The 20,549-nt window shown below is 40.6% G+C and overlaps 1 protein-coding gene across 1 annotated transcript in view; it reads left to right on the forward strand.

The window, feature by feature from the left end:
- The window catches only part of CUX2 (cut like homeobox 2), a 253,849-nt gene that overhangs the window by 209,291 nt on the left and 24,009 nt on the right, over positions 1-20,549 (forward strand). The window contains exons 15-17 of the mRNA XM_040352486.1: positions 3,963-4,064; positions 8,475-9,247; positions 17,190-17,349. Of these exons, the coding sequence (XP_040208420.1) occupies positions 3,963-4,064; positions 8,475-9,247; positions 17,190-17,349 (1,035 nt within the window). The remainder of the gene's footprint in view (positions 1-3,962; positions 4,065-8,474; positions 9,248-17,189; positions 17,350-20,549) is intronic.

Here is a 20,549-nt window from a genome sequence, read left to right on the forward strand (position 1 = left end):
AAAATTAATCCTATGGATTCCTAACCGATAGGTCAAAACCGATCGTTAGTAGGCACGACCATCGGTTAAAAATCCATGCATGCTCAGAATCAAGTCGACGCATGCTTGGAGGCATTGAACTTCGTTATTTTCAGCACGTCGTTGTGTTTTACGTCACCGCGTTCTGACACGATCGGTTATTTAACCGATGGTGTGTGGGCGTGACGGACCATCAGTCAGCCTCATCGGTTAACCTACGACAACGGTCCTTCAGACCGTTGTCCTCTGGTTAACCTATCGTGTGTACGAGGCCTAATAGGTTCTATATAATAAAAACAGATGTGACGTTTACACCAAAATCTGACCCTACCTTCTGAATGTCACAGCTGAAATCTAGACTCATCAGACCAGGCAATGTTTTTCCAATCTTCTTTGTTGTTGTTGAGCCTCTGTGAATTGTAGCCTCAGTTTCCTGTTCTCAGCTGGTAGGCGTGGCACCCAATGTGGTCTTCTGCTGTAGCCCATCTGCTTCAAGGTTCGACGTGTTGTGCATTTACAGATAGTATTCTCCATACCTGGGTTGAACCGAGTAGTTATTTGAGTACGGTTTCCTTTCTATCATCTCAAACCTATCTGGTCATTTTCCTCTGACCTCTGACATTAAAAAGGCATTTACATCCACACAACTGCCGCTCACTTGATATTTTCTCTTTTTCTGACTTTTCTCTGCAACCTTAGAAATGGCTGTGCATGAAAATTCCAGTAGATCAGCAGTTCTTTTAAATACTCAGACCAGCCTGTTTGGCACCAACAACTATGCCACATTCAGAGTCACTTAAATCTTCTTTCTTCCCCATTCTGATGCTTGGTTTGAACTTCAGCAAGTCATCTTCTCCACGTCTAGATGCCTAAATGCATTGAGTTGCTGCCATGTTATTGGTCAATTAGCAATTTGTGCTACCAAGCAATTGAACATATGTACCTAATAAAGTGGCTGGTGATTGTATATAGATGAGTCCTTTTGTGTATTGCATTTCACACATAATCCTGTTTAACTACTTCAATACACGGTACTTTCCCCCTTCCTGACAAACCAATTTTCAGCTTTCAGCGCTGTCGCATTTTAAACAACAATTGCATGGTCATGCTACTCTGTTCCCAAACCAAATTTTTATTTCCACAAATAGAGCTTTCTTATAGAGGTATTTGATCACCACTGCGGTTTTTATTTTTTGCTAAACAAATAAAAAAATACCCCAAATTTTGAAAAAAATACGTTTTTCTTTGTTTCTGTTATAAAATGTTTTTAATAAGTTTCCTCCTTCACTGATGGGCACTGATGAGGCTGCACTGACCGGTACTGATAAGGTGGCACTGATGAGCTGGCACTGATGGGCACTGAAGATGAGGCACTAATATGTAGCACGTTTGTGCACTGATAGGCAGCACTGATATGCAGCACTGATGGGCATTAATAGGCGGCACTGATGGGCACTCATAGGTGACAATGATGGGCACTGATAGGCGGCATTGATGGGCACTGAAAGGCCACACTGATGGGCACTTATAGATGGCATTGATGGGCCCTGATAGATGGCACTGATGATGAGGCACTGACAGGCATTACTGATGGGCACTGGTTGGCACTTCTGATGGGCACTGATTGGCATCCTTGGTGGTCCTGGGTGGGCATACCTGGTGGTCATGGGTGGGTATACCTGGTGGGCATCCCTGGTGGGCACCCTCGTTGGGTCTGCACTGATAATCAATGAGCACTGACCCCCTGTCAGGAGAGCAGCTCCTCTACTCGCGTCTGTCAGTGCAAGTGGAAGAAAAGCCGATAAATAGGTCTTCCTGTTGATTGGACATAGCTGATCACATGGTAAAGAGCCTATGTGAGAGGCTCTTTACCAAGATCAGAGATGCAGTGTGTCAGACTGACTCACCACACCAATGATCTCCACGCTGCGCACCCCCGGCTTATCCTGCTGAACGTCATATGACATCCAGTCAGGATAATTATACCACTTTCCGGCCGTCATTCTGCTATATGGCGGGCAAGAAGTAGTTAAGAGGTGACAATTTTTCTATCTTATTTGGGGGTTATATACTGTATGTAGGAACTTCACCTATATCATTTTATCCCTGGCTGATATCACGGTTGTGCCAAATTTTGTAGGGCTTCATGTCACTGTGTTTCTGTCAGATTGGGCATATTTTTTGACATTTCTGAAAGCTTGTCAAAGCCTGGGGAAGTCCCTAATTAGTAGATATTGGTATAAACATAATACGTGTTTAAACATTCTTTCCTTTAGAAGGAATTCAAGAATTACTCCAATAGTCAGGACTTGTGCCTGGGTGGCATGTCCTGACTGTAAATATCTGAAGGATATTTTGTTGTTAAGAGTAAATTGTGATTGCAGTTCATTGAACGAGTAGTGAGATTATATGCTGCAACTTTTTTTTTATAACTTCTTTATAAACGAAGGACATGCAGGAATACAGAGACATCTCTGAAATACATTACAGTCAGCAACACAATTCCAAAACAGACACGTCACAATGCATACAATAGATCATTTGTGCATTTGGGGGAATCATAGAGCATATCCCAGGGAGCATGACTCCTCTGCATCCCGCACGGCCACCGCCATGCTTTTTTTCTTTTAACCTTTTTGTTTGAGAGAAAAAATAAAATGAAAATAAAATTAATAAAAGATTGAGTTCGAGCCTGGTGAGGACCAGCTCTACAAGCACAGCATACCCGTGCTATCATAGTAACTGAAAAGTGAAAAGCAAAGAAAAAAAGATGAAAGAAAAGCCCAGTAAGGAACAAAGGGAAGAGGGATAAGAGAGAAAGAGGGCGGAGGAGAGAGAGAGAGAAAAAGGGGGGGCTTGGAAAAAGAGGGGGACAAGGACAACCATCCGGACGCGACCACCCCATCCGGGGAATCAGCAGAATCAAACTTTTCAGGAGGACCGGGCCATCAGCTTTCCGTATTCCTCTGAGTAAATAAACTTGTGCCAGAAAAAACATGTGGAGAATCTGTCATGTAGGCCTTTTTCCGTGGCTGCCAAGTCCTCCAAACTTTCTTTTTTTTAATTATTTATTTTCAAAAGATGAGTAAGGCAATCAGGTAGAATAGAATGTAAAATGTGTCCAAGAAGTAAAACAGACTGATACCATACCAAACAGCTTAATAAAAATGGTCAATGGAGCATCAACAGTTATTTAAATAACATAAGGCTAAAATGAAAGTCCTCCAGCCCCTCAAGCATTCATTCCTGCATTATTATATGACTCCTGCAGTATCCCCACATGGGCTGCATGGGTTGAAACTCAATGCTTTCTCCAAGGTTACTAAAACATATAACTTTCCTAAAGGAAGCTGGTGGAAACAACTATGTGGTGCAACCATTAAAACAGTGGGGTGGGAAAATGATTTTTTTGCCTGGATTGCAAACTAAACAAATAACATATTATGTATAGCAGGGGTGCCCAACCAGTGGCCAAATGTGGCCCGCGGAGCCCTCTGATGTTGCCCTTGACCTCCTGCTCTGGGATGGCAGGTTGGCAAGCCAAGATCGTGGGTTGCCGACCCACCATCCCAGAGCATTAGTGTTGTGAATGAAGCTGGCAGGGGTGCCCAACCAGTGGCCGGGGGGCCACATGTGGCCCGCCGAGCCCTCTGACGTGGCCCTGACCTCCTGCTCTGGGATGGCAGGTTGGCAAGCCAAGATCGTGGGTTGCCAACCACCACTTAAAATGAACTTGATAGAAAGATATCTAAATTGATCAGTGGGAGACTGGATATATTTGGCAAGGACAGAAATAGAACATTTATAGTTGATCACGGAGCACTTGGTTGTACAGTATGTGTGCATTAGCAGGGAATTTTGGGAAATAATTAACTCTTGATTGATCAGAATTTGTGTAATTGTATATCTATTCATTTTACTTACTTTATTTTGCTATTATTTAGGAAGCATCACACCTAGAATTCGAACTCCAGAAACCGGTTCAGATGATGCCATCAAAAATATTCTTGAGCAAGCAAAAAAAGAGATTCAGTCTCAGAAAGGGGGTAAGTCGGCCAATAATGACAACTGTTTACTTTTTTGCAGGATTTTAGATTGACATGAAATGTTGTTGTGATGTTATTTATTGTTAAAGTGGAAGTAAACTTTCATCACTAACTTTTACCTATAGGTAAGCCTATAATAAGGCTTTCCTATAGGTAGTGTAAATATCTCCTAAACAGGCACAGTTTGGAGATATTTATTTTACATGCAGCCAGTGACATCATTGGCACATGCGCTCTAAAGGAAGGGTCACCCGTGCCTTTCCTTCAGAGCCCTGTGCCGTGACCAGCGGCTCCCATGTGCATAGGAGTGCTGTCATTGTGGCTCCGGCCAGTCACAGAGCCGGAGCCTGCAAACCCAGAAGCAAGACGGGTGAAGATGGGAGCGCCTGCAGCTCTAACATTTCGGCACTGGAAGAGCTTTATTTTAAGGTAGGTTTAACAAAATGTGCTAGTATGCGATGCAAACTAGCACATTATGACATTACCTTGCAGGTAAGAAAGAAAAAAAAATGTCCATCGGTGTACAACCTATAATAAGGTTTACCTTTAGGTAGTGTAAATATCTTCTAAACATGCACCGTTTAGGAGATATTTACTGTACATGCAGCCAGTGACATCATTGGCGCATGCACTCTGAAGGAACGGCCACCCGTGTCATTTTTTCAGAGCCCTGTGCCATAGACATCATTGTGGCTCTTGCCAGTCACAGAGACGGAGTCCGTGAACCCAGAAGCAAGACAGGTAAAGATGGAAGCGGCCTCCAGCTCTGACATCTCAGAGTGGGAGCGCATAGTTTTAAGGTAAGCTTAACATAATGTGCAAGTATGCAATGCATACTAGCATAATATGGCTTTACCTTACAGGGTACAAAAAATAAAAACACCCAGCAGTTTACAACCGCTTTACTAGAGAGCACAGCAGATGCAGTTTTATTTTATTCAATCTAAAGTTGATTTACCAAAGGCAAATAGGCTGTTCACCTTGCAAGGGAATGTGGAGAAAATTCACTTTTCAAATAATACCCAATCACAAGGCAAACCACATGCAGAGCTTCACCCCATTTACTACACTAAGGGGAAATTCCCATTCCTGTTTGCCCTTCGTATATCAACCCCTCTGTCTGTGATTAAAAGTGTAGGGGGAGCCCAATCAAGGGAGGCGTGAAAAGGAGGGTGAGTCACTGTTCTGACCCTCTCATATTTATTTTTTAACTTGAGCTACTGAGCTCTTTTAACAAAAGCTAGCAACGATAGACAGCATATTAGTCCTGACAATGATAAAGAAATAGTACACATTGCATTAAAAAATCAAGAAACCTAAAATCGAATGTGCCCTAATAAAAAAATACTATAATATCACATGTATATATATGTACACATGTATATGCAGTATATATATATATATATATATATGTATATAATTCTTCATCATTGATATTGAGACGTTTACAAGCAGCTCATAGTTCTTGTTTCATCATATTTATGAGAAAGCATGCAAGGTAGCAAACATGTTTAGTGACTTATGAGCAATGATTATTTATATGGACTAAATCTGAGGAGGATGATAGGATGATGTCTGATTACTCCAGTGTGTATGGAGCTTTATCGCAAGCAATCCAACCAGAAAACCATGCAATTGTGTAAAATAAATTCTAGATTGATCCTAGGGGCAGAGGCCCTGAATCTTTCAGCAGTGTAATGACATGTATACATCTGTCTGGGTGCATCACTGGAGTGGGTGCACGGAATCGAATAATCGGTATCTCTGGATCTGTGCACTCACTCCAGCCTCATATCAAATTTTGACATGTGACTGTGTCTGTGCAGCTGCAGCATCTACAGCCACTTCAATGGACTGACTGCAGGCAGCTCCAAGTTTCATTCACATGCAGCAGACAGTGGCTCGAATTGGAGAACTGGTCTCAGTGCCCATTTGAATGAGCCCTAACACAATTCTTTTTGGTATTCTAAGCAGAACTAAAGGCCGGTTCAGCAAGAACTGGTTGACTTTCTGTCTGTGTGTACTGTTTTCTGTTCAACATAAGTAGGTCTAATAATCAGTTTCTATTGAATAGGCATGCTGGAAAACCAGCATTCGATTAGCGCTCGCAGCCAGTGGCTGATCAGTGTACTTTACCGGGGATGGGGGAGCCAGAATACAATGTCTCAGCAGGAGAGATCCCGCATCAACATTGCTTGTGTTGATGCGGGGACCTGGTAGGTTTGTATTCGTTTTTTTTGCTCAATCAGCTGGTTGAACAAAAAAATAAATACATAAACAGATTATGTGTAGCCAGCATAATAACTCCAAATTTGTGGGGGGAAAAAATAGAAAATAAAAAAAATAATATAGCAAATACAGTATAATTGCTAAACATGTCATATTGTAATTGAATGTTATTTAAAACATGACCTTTCATTTTCAATCTGCAGTTCTGTAATTTTCAGTAAAATGCAATGCAATATGGCAGCCTGGAGGCGTTCTGTACACAGATTGTGCACAGAATGCCCCAGAACTGTAATTTCCAGCTTGTGCGATGGCTCACTGATTTTTCCAGAAGTCTGCACTAAGATACAAGTCAGATTTTGGGCATCCCCTGCAACAAAATTTTTATTTTTGGTGAAATACTCCCAAAGGAAAATCACAGAAAAGGTTGCAAACTTTGTCACTTTGCTCATTAGAACCCTGCAAGTACATCAGCTAATTGATCATTTTAAAATCACTCCTATTAGATTCACCTTGCACAGCGGCATAGACAAACATCAGCTATTTCTTCAGAATAACAAAAGGTATTAATCTGCAACAACGTTTGTTAAAATCCTTACAATGTACGTAGATCACCCAGAGGGGAATGTTTTTTTCCTCAACAAAAGTGGAGTTACCATTTAAGGTTCAGTGAATTTGTCCGCTTTAAATACCAACTGAGCGGAGCGGGTGGGATAATTATCTGTTTTGAACCTTGCATCAGGTGTCACTTATGACAAAACCACCACAAAAGCCTTTGTTTTGTTTCCCTGACTGGCTCTTAGTGAACAATTCAGCACATTGCAGACAATCGGCTTTCTAGTTCTTCTGAAGTTTTACAAAAAAAAGAGTTATGCTGCCACCTGCTGTATGTTTTATGGTCATGTTTAGCTTTTGGTTTTGAATGGAAAAAGATATACAGGATAGATAGATAGATAGATAGATAGATAGATAGATAGATAGATAGATAGATAGATAGATAGATAGATAGATAGATAGATAGATAGATAGATAGAGCAAAAGCATAGGTTAAAATGCTTTGACATCTGCGACTAAATCAGGAATATTTTTCTAATTAGTTAAATGATATCTGAACGTGAAAGTATTGGGGTATTATTACCTGTGTTTTTTGCGATCTATTCATTTCAAATCCCACATCAATTATTTCCTCCTCCAGTACATAATACATGTAATCGTTTAATGTCAAATTTCCATATAAATCCTATAAATATAAATTGTAAATAGAAGCTTTTGCCACACAGTGATCACAAGCAGAGGGATTTAGTGGTGAAAATTCTACGGAGGATCAAGTGTGTGGATTGCACCAACTGAGTTTATCTTTTTTTTTTTTTTTATCAGCTTTTATTTAATACATTTTGTAAATCATACACAGACAAACAAAACAGGCAGATCCTGGCACACAGGGTGGCAAAAAAAAGTAAATCTTTAAATGTATAATAAGTGTTCATCCTTTTTTAATGTCGGTGCTAATTAACAAACACGATTGCCAATTAGTTGGTTTTGAGTTACAAGATGTATTATATTTTTGTAGATAATATTGTGCAGCCCATAGGCTTCCAGTCAGTGATTCAGTAACATAGACGTGTTGGTAATAAATGTATGCAGTTCATAACAGGTCATTTAATTGGTGTCCTGACACTGGGGGGGTATGACATTAGTGAGGGTAGGTCTAATGGAAGCTGATTGCATTACTGTTAATGTAAACCAAAGACACCATTCCCTTTTAAATAATACCAAGGGCTGTTTCTGAGTTACAGCATCACATCTGTTAATAATTCCTGTTTCCACTCTGCAGCTTCCTATCATAAAATCATCAGCTCATTAATAAGAACTGACACTTCTACTACCTCCTAATGGACGGGTCATTATTTATGAATAGGACTTAACTGTGTGCACATTTATAGAGGAGAAAATGAAATACTGCTTTCTGAGAATCTTATATGAAAATTAATAAGGAGCCATGAGAGCAAATTGCAGTAAAAAACTAGTTTTCTCTTGTACGCTAACAGATGCATAACATTTTCCCAATATAGATTTGATCATACTTCTATGACAGTTATCTAAGGATACGATAAGACAGGAAAATAAATCTTTGGGTTTCCATTGGGTACCCATAACAATATTTCTTTCTTTTTTTGTATGCAGGTGAAACAAAAGGTTCGAGTGTTCCTTTATCATCAACTTCCAGTGTTAACAACAACTCGGAGAGTGCAATAAAGAGCATCTTGGAGCAGGCTAGGCGAGAGATGCAGGCACAGCAGCAGGCACTGCTGGAAATTGAATCAGGGAGTAGCCATAGGTCCATTCCAACTCCACCAAATGAGTGTCCAGTTCTCACTCCTACAATACACACAACCCCTCATATCTTCATTAAACAGGAGGAGGGCATCCTTCCCGCCAGCACAAGCTGCACACAAACACCACTGAGTGTGCTGTCTCCAGCTGCTTTTGTACAAAACATCATCCGCAAAGTGAAGTCAGAGATTGGTGATGCCGGATCATATTTTGACCAGCATTGGGCATCGGAAAAGAATGTCCTGAGCCATCCATTCACTTCTGTTTCTCCCTCGTTGTCTTCATCATCATCAAGTTACTCCAGTATGGTTAATGGGCGAGTTTGGAAAAGAGGAGATAATGGGGAGAATGTTAACAATGAGGAAGATATATCAACTGGGGAAGAAGCACACAAGATAATAGAAGTGAAAACAGAGGCTGGAAGCCTGGATAATCAGAATATCAGTCAGCTTTCATACTACCCTGCATACGTTCCAAGAAACCTCAAGCCCACTGTGCCCCCTCTGACTCCGGAGCAGTATGAGATGTACATGTACAGAGAGGTAGATACGCTGGACCTGACAAGACAGGTTAAAGAAAAACTTGCCAAAAATGGCATTTGCCAGAGAATCTTTGGAGAAAAGGTATAAGTATTGTTGCCCGTGTAAAAATAGCCCAAAGAAAATAACAGTTCAGGTCTGGGGTATCACTTTTCTGATTTGTTTTTTAATTAATTTATTGTACAAAGCATTTAACAGGAGATGTGGGAACACTACTGGGGAGTGATATTGCAAAGTAAATGAGAGCTTTGATGGGGGTTCATCTTTAGAGTCCCCAAGAGCTATGTGAACCCTGCAGGTTACTAATATCCCATGAGACTCAGTTAGGTGTGAAATGTAGCTTTTAGAAGGACTGACCCTTTGAGCCAATTAGATTTTCTTTGTGTTAGCCATGTTGCATATGTTAGGATTTCTTAGTCCTCAGTGTCTGCTTTCTTCAGAATGTTATCTTATAAACATGAAAAATGGAGCCGTGGGGAAAATTTTTTAGTAAAACATCAAAATGGCAAAGATATCGGTGATGTCCTATAACGTAAAAGGGTTAAATAACCCGGAGAAACGATCTAAACTGATGGCAGAATTATGGAGAGCGAAAGTGCATGTAGTATTCCTCCAGGAGACACACTTTAGAAAAAATAAAATCCCAAAGCTGGGGAACCACAGATTCCCAACAGTGTACCACAGTTCCTCATTGACAACAAAGACAAAGGGGGTATCAATTATGTTTTCAAAAATGATTTCCTGGAAAGAGACAAGTGTAATCCAGGACGAGGAAGGACGTCTTCTTATAGTGAAAGGTTATCTAAATGATCAGAAGGTCACCTTGGTAAATGTGTACTTGCCCAACGAGGGACAGATTGCAGCGTTGGAGAAGTACACAGACAAGGTGTACCAGAATAGGGAAGGCATGGTAATAATGGCAGGTGATTTAAACATTGCTCTAGACCCTATACTCGATACATCTAAGGGAACCTTGCATATAGCATACAGTAAATTAAGTAAAGCAAATAGATTGTTACAAGAGATACAGGTGGTAGATTGTTGGAGGACTACCCATTCACATGAGCGAGACTACACTTTTTTTTCGGCTAAACATAAAACCTATTCCAGAATAGATTATATATTTATATCTCAAAACTTTGTACAAAGAATAGTAGAGGCCTCCATTGGTTCTTTTTCAATATCGGACCACTCACCGATAAACTGTATATTGGAATTGGGGGAACACGTAGCACGTGAGTGGCACTGGAAAATTAACGAGTCCTTGTTAAAAGACCCAGAGTATGAAGGAAAGATAACACAGGAGCTAGAGATGTTTTTTGCTAATAATGAGGTAGGGGAGGTGACCCCAACTTGCGTTTGGGAAACGCATAAGTGCTACATTAGAGGAATACTAATATCAATGGGAGCACACAGGAAACGTCAGATAGGAGCACAGATCGAATCGTTGATGGGAGAAATACGTAGACTAGAAAAAATACACAAAAAGTCATTGGCAATACAGGCAGAGGAGAAGCTGAAGAAGGCCCGAGATGAACTGAACCTACTACTAACTGACAAAGCAAAAGCGGCATTAAGTAGAAGTAAACAAGCTTTTTTCGAATATGGGAATAAGCCTAGTAGGATGCTAGCGAGAGCATTAGGAGAAGCAAGGGCCAAAAATCACATTGAGGGAATTAAAACAACAGGAGACAGGATAGTCAAATCCCCGCAAGAAATTGCGAAAATATTTAGAAATTACTATGTGAGTTTGTACCAGTTAAAGGAGAAGCAGAACACAGCAAAGATTCAGGGGAGGGAGGAAAGATTAAAAAAATATATGGAGGAGTCAGGAATGCCGAAACTATCGGAGGAGATAGGGAGAAGCTTAGAAGGCCCGATTACAGCAGAAGAATTCACTAACACGCTTAAATTACTAAAACCAGGCAAAGCCCCCGGTCCAGATGGATTTACCCTCCTTTATTATAAGACCTATGCAGAAAAACTGATGCCAAGATTCCTGGATGCATATAACTCAATACGAGAAGGACAGGAGATGCCAGAAGAAGCTCTCATGGCACACATAGCGGTTATACATAAGGAGGGGAAAGATCCAGCGCAATGTACAAATTATCGGCCAATATCTTTATTGAACACAGACTTAAAGATTTTCGCAAAAATCCTAGCAAATAGGTTACTACCCTATATCCCTGGTCTGATACATCAGGATCAGGTAGGGTTCACCCCAGGAAGAGAAGGTAGAGAAAATACGCAGCGAGTGATAAATGCAATCCACCTCTCACAGTCAAACAAAAAGCCCTTAGTACTGGTTTCGACCGACGCCGAAAAAGCGTTCGATAGGGTGGATTGGAAATTTTTAAAAACAATTATACAATACATTGGACTGCGAGAGGGGATGCAAAGATGGATTATGAGCTTGTATTCTCGACCGAAAGCTAAGATTAAGATAAATGGCATTATGTCAGACCCCTTTGACATCTGCAATGGGACGCGGCAAGGGTGCCCATTATCGCCACTTATCTTCATTTTAACGTTAGAACCCTTTTTAAGGACAATAAGGTTAAGAACAGATATTCGAGGTATTGACGTGAGAGGGGGAGAACACAAGCTTGCAGCTTTCGCGGACGATTTAATGTTTTTCATAACTGAGCCGGCGTTATCTCTGCCCCCACTGCTCTCGGAGATAGAGAAATATGGCGCACTTTCAAACTTTAAAGTGAACTACGATAAATCTGAGGCAATGGGGGTTGAGATGAGCACGGCGCAACAACTACAATTAACTAACTTCTTCTCGTTTAAGTGGACAAACTCACATATAGGATATCTGGGGACTAAAATTCCGAAGAAATTAAACAGAATTTTAGAGTTAAATTTAGCCCCATTGATGAGACAAATAAAAAAAGATCTACTGAAGTGGGATAGAGAGGTGTTTACCTGGTTCGGCAGAATCAACATCATAAAAATGAATGCAATGCCAAGATTATTGTACTTATTACAGACACTCCCAACCAGAATACCTCAGGGATTTTTGAAAGAAATCAGAGCTAAGTTTGCGGGATTTATATGGGCGGGGAAACCTGCCAGAGTGAGAAGAGATATACTTACACTACCAAAAGAAAAGGGAGGGGTAGGATTTCCGGACCCAGTGGCCTACTATGAGGCGGTACATCTATCAAGAGCATTAGACTGGTGCATAGCACCGAAGGATAAACCCTGGGTGCTTTTAGAACAGGCAATGTCGGAGCTTCCATTGGAAGGCCTAATCTGGCTCTCTAAATCTGTTTTATCACAGACAGTTAAAAGACACCCAACGATAGGGACAACAATTAGTGTAGTTAAAAAAACACTTAGAAACTCAGTTGGGGAAACTGACGTGAATCCGATGACACCAATATTAGGGAACCCAGTGTTTACTCCGGGTCTAAGGGACTCGATTTTTGGGAATTTAAAAATTCAGAGCAAAACCAGATTGATACATTTCTTGAGAGAGAATCGTGTAATGTCAAATGAAGAAATAGAAAGGGAATTTTCTGACGATTTGGACCCCTATAGGAGAAGACAGTTAAGGGGCTTTCTACGCTCAATCCAAGGACAAACAAGGGTTAGAGTAACACTGACGGAAACTGTGTCTTAAGGGAGAGCCGGTAAGACATGCACTCTCACTGTTTTACTCTTTAATAATTGAATTAAAAGCCCCACAAGAGATAAGCTTTATTCAGGCATGGGAGAGAGATTTAGGGGTAACTTTTACAGAAAATCAGAAGAAAAAACTATTTCAATTTAATCATAGGGCATCACTGGCATCTAAATTTCAGGAGGGAGGGTATAAAATCCTAAGCAGGTGGTATAGGACGCCGGAAGTTCTGAACCAGATCTTCCCACAAGTGACAAATCTTTGTTGGCGCTGTCAAAAAGAAGAGGGAACTCTGTTACATATTTTTTGGAACTGTGAGGGAGTGAAAGATTTTTGGAAAATGGTATCCGAAGTTATAGAAGAAATAACTGAGATGTCTTTGGGAGAGGACCCGGCGACATACCTGTTGCTAGACATTCCGATATCAATAGAAAAATATAAGAAATCCCTAGTAAGGCATCTATTGGTCACAGCTAGAGCATGTGTGCCAGCTCTTTGGAAGAGTACCTGCCCCCCAAGTAGACCACAATGGTTGGCAAAAATTACAGAAATGCAACACATGGAGAATCTCACGGCAGCTTTGAGGGAACAAGAGGAGGGGATTAGGGAGATATGGGCACCCTTTGTCAGATATAGGGGAAGGGAGGAGTAGGAGGAGGGGAGAGGGAGTAGTTTGGAGTTCTTTGTCTTTTTTTTTTTTTCTCTTTCTCTTTCTTCTTCTCTTCTTTTCTTTCTTCTTTCTTCTTTTTTCTTCTTTTTTTTTTTTTTCTCTTCTTTTTTTTTTTTGAGAATGTGGCGGTTTTGAACAACAGGCTCGAATGGAGGGGGGGAGGGAGGGGAGGGGGAGGAAGCCATGAGGGAAAATAAGGGGTTTCAAGGTCTCTAACGGGGAGAGTTAACGTCAAAGATGCGGGTGATGCAAAGGATGAAAGCTAAGGTCCATTAGCATTTTAGTCTTGAGGATTAATAAAGAAAAAGGTGTATAGGATAAAGAGATGGACCTGATCAAAGAATGGAAAAATTGCCCGATGTTAAGAATTAAGTTGATTTATGCTGTATGATAAGATACAAACCTTTGTTAGAGGCAATGTGTATGTGAAATGATGAAAAATGGTAAAATAAAGAATTTATAAAAAAAAAAAAAAAAAAAAATGGCAAATCAAGAATACATAGTAAATGAGAATCATTCAAAAGCAGCGAGTCACTTTTGAAAAAATGGAAAAATATCTTCAAAGAGGTTTAGGGAACTAGAGCAGAAATATATTTGCTGATTATTTGTTTTAGAAATCTGTGTTTTGAAACACGACTTGTCTTCCTTTAAAATGGGAGCACATGGCACTAGCTAGACTAAATTTGGACGTTGTGTGAACATAGTTAAAATATACAGTGTATTTTGTTAGCACAGTAAGAGAAACAATAGATTTCTAGGTTAACAATACATTTAAACGTAGGTATTTTTTTAAGCAGAACTGTTTTAAAACCATAGACGTATTAAAATACCAGGGCACTCACAAACTGTGTTACCTAGGCCTATATCTGCATTGTTTGGCTCTTTTCTTTCTTTTTTGTTTTGGATGGTGTATTACACTTTTGGCCCACCAGGGCACAAATATGTTAGGGTGCAACAAGACTTTCAATGTTGACTCTTCGTAATGTATGTTCATTATTTTATTATTATTACTGGATTATTTTATATTTATAATAAAAAACTTTTCTGATTAAAAATAAAAATAAATACCATGGCACAGAGTTTGTCAGATATTGCAGTACAGAGTTTGTCAGCGGCTGGTTTGAGCTACAATATTAGTTTGATAAAAAATATTGTATTCCTAAATCAGTCCAGTACATACTGGGGTAGATTCACAAAGGAGATACGACCGTCGTATCTCTGAGTCTGGGCGGTCGTATCTATGCGCCTGATTCATAGAATCAGTTACGCATAGATTTCTATTAGATCTTACGTCGTCGGATCTTAACTGCATATTTACGCTGGCCGCTAGGGGCGTGTACGCTGATTTACGCCTGGAAATATGTAAATCAGCTAGATACGCGAATTCACGAACGTACGCCCGGCCGACACAGTACAGTTACGCCGTTTACGTTAGGCTTTTCCCGGCGTAAAGTTACCCCTGCTATATGGTGGCGTACATGCGGCATACCAATGTTAAGTATGGACGTTGTTCCCGCATGGAATTTTGAAAAATGTACGTCGTTTGCGTAAGTCGTCCGTGAATGGGGCTGGACGTCATTTACGTTCACGTCGAAACCAATACATCCTTGCGGCGTACTTTGGAGCAATGCACACTGGGAAACTCCACGGACGGCGCATGCGCCGTTCGTGAAGAACCTCAATCACATCGGGTCATGGTTAATTTACATAACACACGCCCACTTCTTCACAATTTGAATTAGGCGGGCTTACGCCGGCCTATTTACACTACGCCGCCGCAACTTTCTTTTGAGAATACGGCACTTGACTGTAAAAGTTGCGGAGGCGTAACGTAAATAGGATACGTTACGCCCGCACAAAGATACGCCATTCTACGTGAATCTACCCCATTGTCTCCTATTTTCTAATTTATGGCTCCTAAAACATTTTGGCCCTGTGACAACGTTTTTTAGTTCTTTACTATATTGGAATACATTTATAACTGTATATTTAACTCGAAGTGTGGAGCTTCATCTGGGAAATGGTGACTCCGGGGTAATTCCATGCATGTGAACGCAGAACATGTAAACCTGCTTAGTTCAAACTAGACACAGACTTTACAAAGGATTATAATTCACTGCCATTCAGAGCTCCTTAGCTGCATTTCAAGGATGCTGGGAATGAAAGAGCAGGTTGAATGCGTAACACAAGAGATTCCCAATAGCCAAATTAATATAAAGAATGCAGCCATGGTTGTTTTTTTATTTATTTATTCGAGAAAATAAACTATGCAACCAACTTTTTTTTATTCAATAAAAATGTATACAGGGTCCTAAAGTTCTACCTAAAATTGATTCACTATAGGCAGCCCTCAAAAGATCCACTCGCCTGCTCGCATTTTGCATGGGCTGCCTGGGAGCAAGGGGGGGTGAGCACCGCCGGCTGGCGGACACGGGTGAAGCTGCATTGGTGGACACGGATGAGGCTGCATTGGTGGACACATGCAGGCTGCATTGGTGGACACAGGCAGACTGCATTGGTGGACATAGGTGAGGCTGCATTGGTGGACACGGGTGAGGCTGCATTGGTGGACACGGGTAGGCTGCATTGATGAGCATGGATAAAGCTGCTTAATTCTGCATAAAACATTTTTAAGTGTCATTTCATGAGATGATTTATGAGGGCATGTTTAGGGGCAGATTTAGGTGCGGGCAGGGTAGGGGTTGGGTGGGGCAACTGGTGGCGAGTAACCCTTGAGGCCTGGCTAGTAACTTAGAACTTGAAATTTTGATCCCTGCTATGTGTATCTTACTTAAAAATGTAAAGCTGATTTTTGTTATGGTTAGGGCATCAATGGGCAAATGTGGCTTCTTTTTTTTTGGTACACGTAGCCTGCATTTAATATAAGTATAATATACCTTCCAGTTCATTTACAGGTGCAGTTTACCTTCTTCTGACTTTCATTTACACTTCTAAGCTGCATTAACCTGCTTCAAGCTACATTTTCATCCCACTGACTTGTATGCAGAGAAAAGCAGTTCTGACTCCAATAAAATCCAATCAACACAGAACTAATGCCGTGTACATACAATCGGTTTATCCGATGAAAACAGTCTGATGGACTTTTTTCTGCAGACAAACCAATTATGTGTGGGCCCCATCGGTCTTTTTTCCATTGGTGTAAAAAAATAGAACATGTTTTAAATTTTTCCGATGGATCAAAAACCAATAGGAAATTACGATCGTCTGTGTGGAACTCCATCAGAGAAAAATCCACGCATGCTCAGAATCAAGTCGACGCATGCTCGGAAGCATTGAACTTCCTTTTTTTTAGGCTCGTCGTAGTGTTGTACGTCACTGCGTTTTGGCACGGTCGGAATTTAGTCTGATAGTGTGTATGTAAGACTGATGAAAGTCAGTTTCATCGGATATCCGACGAAAAAATCCCTTGGATTTTATCCCATCAGAAATCCGATCGTGTGTACACGGCATAACTCTTTTGGCTGATTATAGAAAGAAAAGCTATATGGAAAACTGTTTTAGGGTTTTGGGTTTAGGATTGTGAACATATAAAATGGTTTTCACTGTGGATCTTCTTGAATGCTATTCTAATGCTGCCTGTGCCTTTTCAATGGGAACTTTAGGATGGTGTATCTTAATTTGTGGGGGCAGTTATAATTTAACAGTTTTGTTGTCTGTACTACACATTGCATCTTATCAATAGCCTGTGCTTTTCCATACAGGTTCTTGGATTATCCCAGGGCAGTGTCAGTGACATGCTGTCGAGACCCAAACCATGGAGTAAACTAACTCAAAAAGGCCGAGAACCATTCATTCGAATGCAGCTCTGGCTGACAGATCAGCTTGGCCAAGGGATTACCCAGCAATCTGCCCTGTCACAAGGTAAAGCATTTTATATCTACAAGGATGATGCATCAATTATTATGTGCAATAAGCAGATGTGGTAGAAAAAGAATAAACAGAAAATGGTCCAAGTACATGCACATGAGGGTAAAACGTCAACTTATGTAGATAAATATGTCTAGTTTAAGTATAACTAAATACAAAACTTTTTTTTTGTTTGTTTTAAATGGAGTAAAGAGGCTTTAGAACACCTATTAGGTTTTTATTACTGTCTGTGCTTCTGTTAGGGAGATTCACCCTTTAAATGTGTCCTTTTTACCATTATATTCAATAAGTATGATAAATGAAAGTAAAAAAATAATAGAGAGGAAATCTTCCAACTAGGACAGTAATTCTGGTGACATGAAGGGCTCCAAGAGATTCCCTTAATTTGTAGGGATTTCCTCTCACTTTGTGTTTTTTCTATGGGACAAAAAGTGAAGGGCAAAAATGGCAGGAAAAAAAAAAGACGGGTTATATCGCTCCCTTACGCTATCCAAAATGAAAAAATTAAGCTTTGCCTATAGTTCTACTGAAATTAGATGCAAATGTTAACATGTGATTTAAAATTTCTGGAAAATATAAAACAATTAAGTTCATACAAGGTACAGAGAGGTCCCAGTTAGAATACTGGCAATGGCCTTGTAAAGCAATCCATTGCAGGTTAACCATAGAACCAGCTTTTTCCTGTTGCTATGATGTGTGTGATATTTTACTGTTGCATTTGGTCATGCAGTTTGGTGCAAGTCAGTCTTATAACTTACATAGGTCATTTTTTCCCCCAGAAAACAGAAATGTAGTTAGAAGCTCCAGTCTGGAAAAAAATCACAAATACAGAGGAAACAAAGACAGTTGTGCAATTAGTGAACATGACTGTGTTTCCTCTGTAGTGATTAAATTAGGAGTAAGTGCAAGTTTTGTAAAATAGGTAACTTTATGTCACATATAGATATTTGTGAAGAAGCATGCAAGATGTAGCACACTGTACAAAGCAGTGGCGGCTGGTGCTCAAATTTTTTGGTGGGGGGCAGAAACAAACTGAAAAAAAAAAAACAAGCGCAGACACTGTGCCCATCAAATACAGCCACAGTACCCATAAATTGTTGCCACTGTGCCATCAAATGCAGCTACTGTACCCATCAATTGCTACCAGTCTGCCCATGAATTGCCGCCACTGTGCCCATCAATTGCCACCACTGGGCCCATCAATTGCTGCCAGTGTGCCCATCAATTGCTGCCAGTGTGCCCATCAATTGCTGCCAGTGTGCCCCATCAATTGCTGCCAGTGTGCCCCATCAATTACTGCCAGTGTGCCCCATCAATTGCCGCCAGTGTGCCCCATCAATTGCCGCCAGTGTGCCCCATCAAATGCCGCCAGTGTGCCCCATCAATTGCCGCCAGTGTGCCTCATCAATTGCCGCTACTGTGCAAAAAATTATATATGGGATATACTGCGCTGTGCAATAAGTGAACACAAAAATTAGCTGCCAACACAGCTGAGACAAAGCAAAAACTGGTGAATATGAAAAATTGTAGTGCTTATTTTTGTGAAAAAGTCAGTTAACAACACATATCAAATGTTGTAAACAAACATACATATATATGAAATCTTAATTTCAGTGACACCAAGTGACTGAGTGTGATCCGTGAAAAAATCAGAACGAAGCAGTGTAGAAAAAACTGCAAGGTTGAAATGAAGAGTCTCACATGAATGTGACCCTCTCTGTGAAAGGATAGAGACACCACCACTGATGTAAGGGGAGGCTTACCAGATGGTGTTGACTTGGTGAGGTTTATACCACCCAAGTCAAAACAGGCTTATATAATCAGTCAGCAAGATGTATCCAGCTGGTCCTGAATCCACATATCAGTCGGCACCGCTACTGTGCCCCATCAAATGTTGCCAGTGTGCCCCCCCGCTCGGCACTTACCTTTCACAGCAGCTCAAAATGTGAGACCACACATTCAAATAGGAGCAAAAATAAGAAAGAGGAGCTGCGCAAATGATTGAATAAATGTGGAGGCGCTATTATTGCTAATTGAAAACTTTTAGAAAAAATTTATAAATGTGAAATAATGTGGATCGAGCCTGAATTAAATGTAAACTCTCATAAATCAATATGCGAAAATCTCATAAAAAACATACTCCAATCATGAAAATTGAAAAAAAATTGAAAAATGTACATAAGTACACCATAAGTAGATCATAAAAAATCATAGAGAGTTTCCAGCCAATGTCGGATCGGAGAACCAGTCCAATGATTAATTATAACGTGCAAGTACAGTGGATGGAAATCTTGGAGGGAAGGAGTGAACCTCAGTATTTTCACCAATAAACACACGTGCACCACCACCTATAGGATAATGCGCTTACCAGAGGCAAGCTGTAACAAGGCCAAAAATGTGGTCCCACTCCTGGTCTGTAGTAATCTATAATGCAAGAAAGGCAAGCAGTCAGACTGGATGAACTCGATAAGTCCAGCGGCCGCGGAGCTCAACATCAATGACCCAAGAATACTTAAACACTCACATAGTGTGTACCGCTTAAGTAAAGAAGTTTAATGTCCTTCTACACAAGATTTCCATCCACTGTACTTTCACTTTATAATTAATCATTGGACTGGTTCACCGATCCAACATTGTACTTATGTACATTTTTCAAAAATGTTTCAATTATCATGCAGTCTCCCATCCAAAGCGATGACGTCAGTGCGTCTGCCTCCCGACGTACGTTTCACTAAGAGATAGCGTCGTCTGGGGACTGAGGTTTACTCCTTCCCTCCTTCTACACAAGATTTCCATCCACTGTACTTTCACTTTATAATTAATCATTGGACTGGTTCACCGATCCAACATTGTACTTATGTACATTTTTCACATTTTTTTCAATTATCATGATTGGAGCATGTTTTTTATGAAATTGTCACATATTGATTTATGAGAGTTTTCATTTAATTCAGGCTCAATCCACATTATTTCACCTTTATTCAATCACTTGCGCAGCTCCTCTTTCTTCCAAAAACACCCCCCCCTGCTGTAATTCAGATGGCCGGCGCCCGACAAGGGGCCGGACACCTGAATAGGGGGTGGCAGCGGCGACAATAGATAGATTCATGCAATGCATGAATTTATCTACTGGTGATAGAGCAGTACAGGAGAGAGGGAGGAGGTCCTGCGACCTTTATGGACGCACCGCCACT

Source organism: Rana temporaria, chromosome 1 (genome assembly GCF_905171775.1).
Source record: "Rana temporaria chromosome 1, aRanTem1.1, whole genome shotgun sequence".
Taxonomy (NCBI): Eukaryota; Metazoa; Chordata; class Amphibia; order Anura; family Ranidae; genus Rana; species Rana temporaria.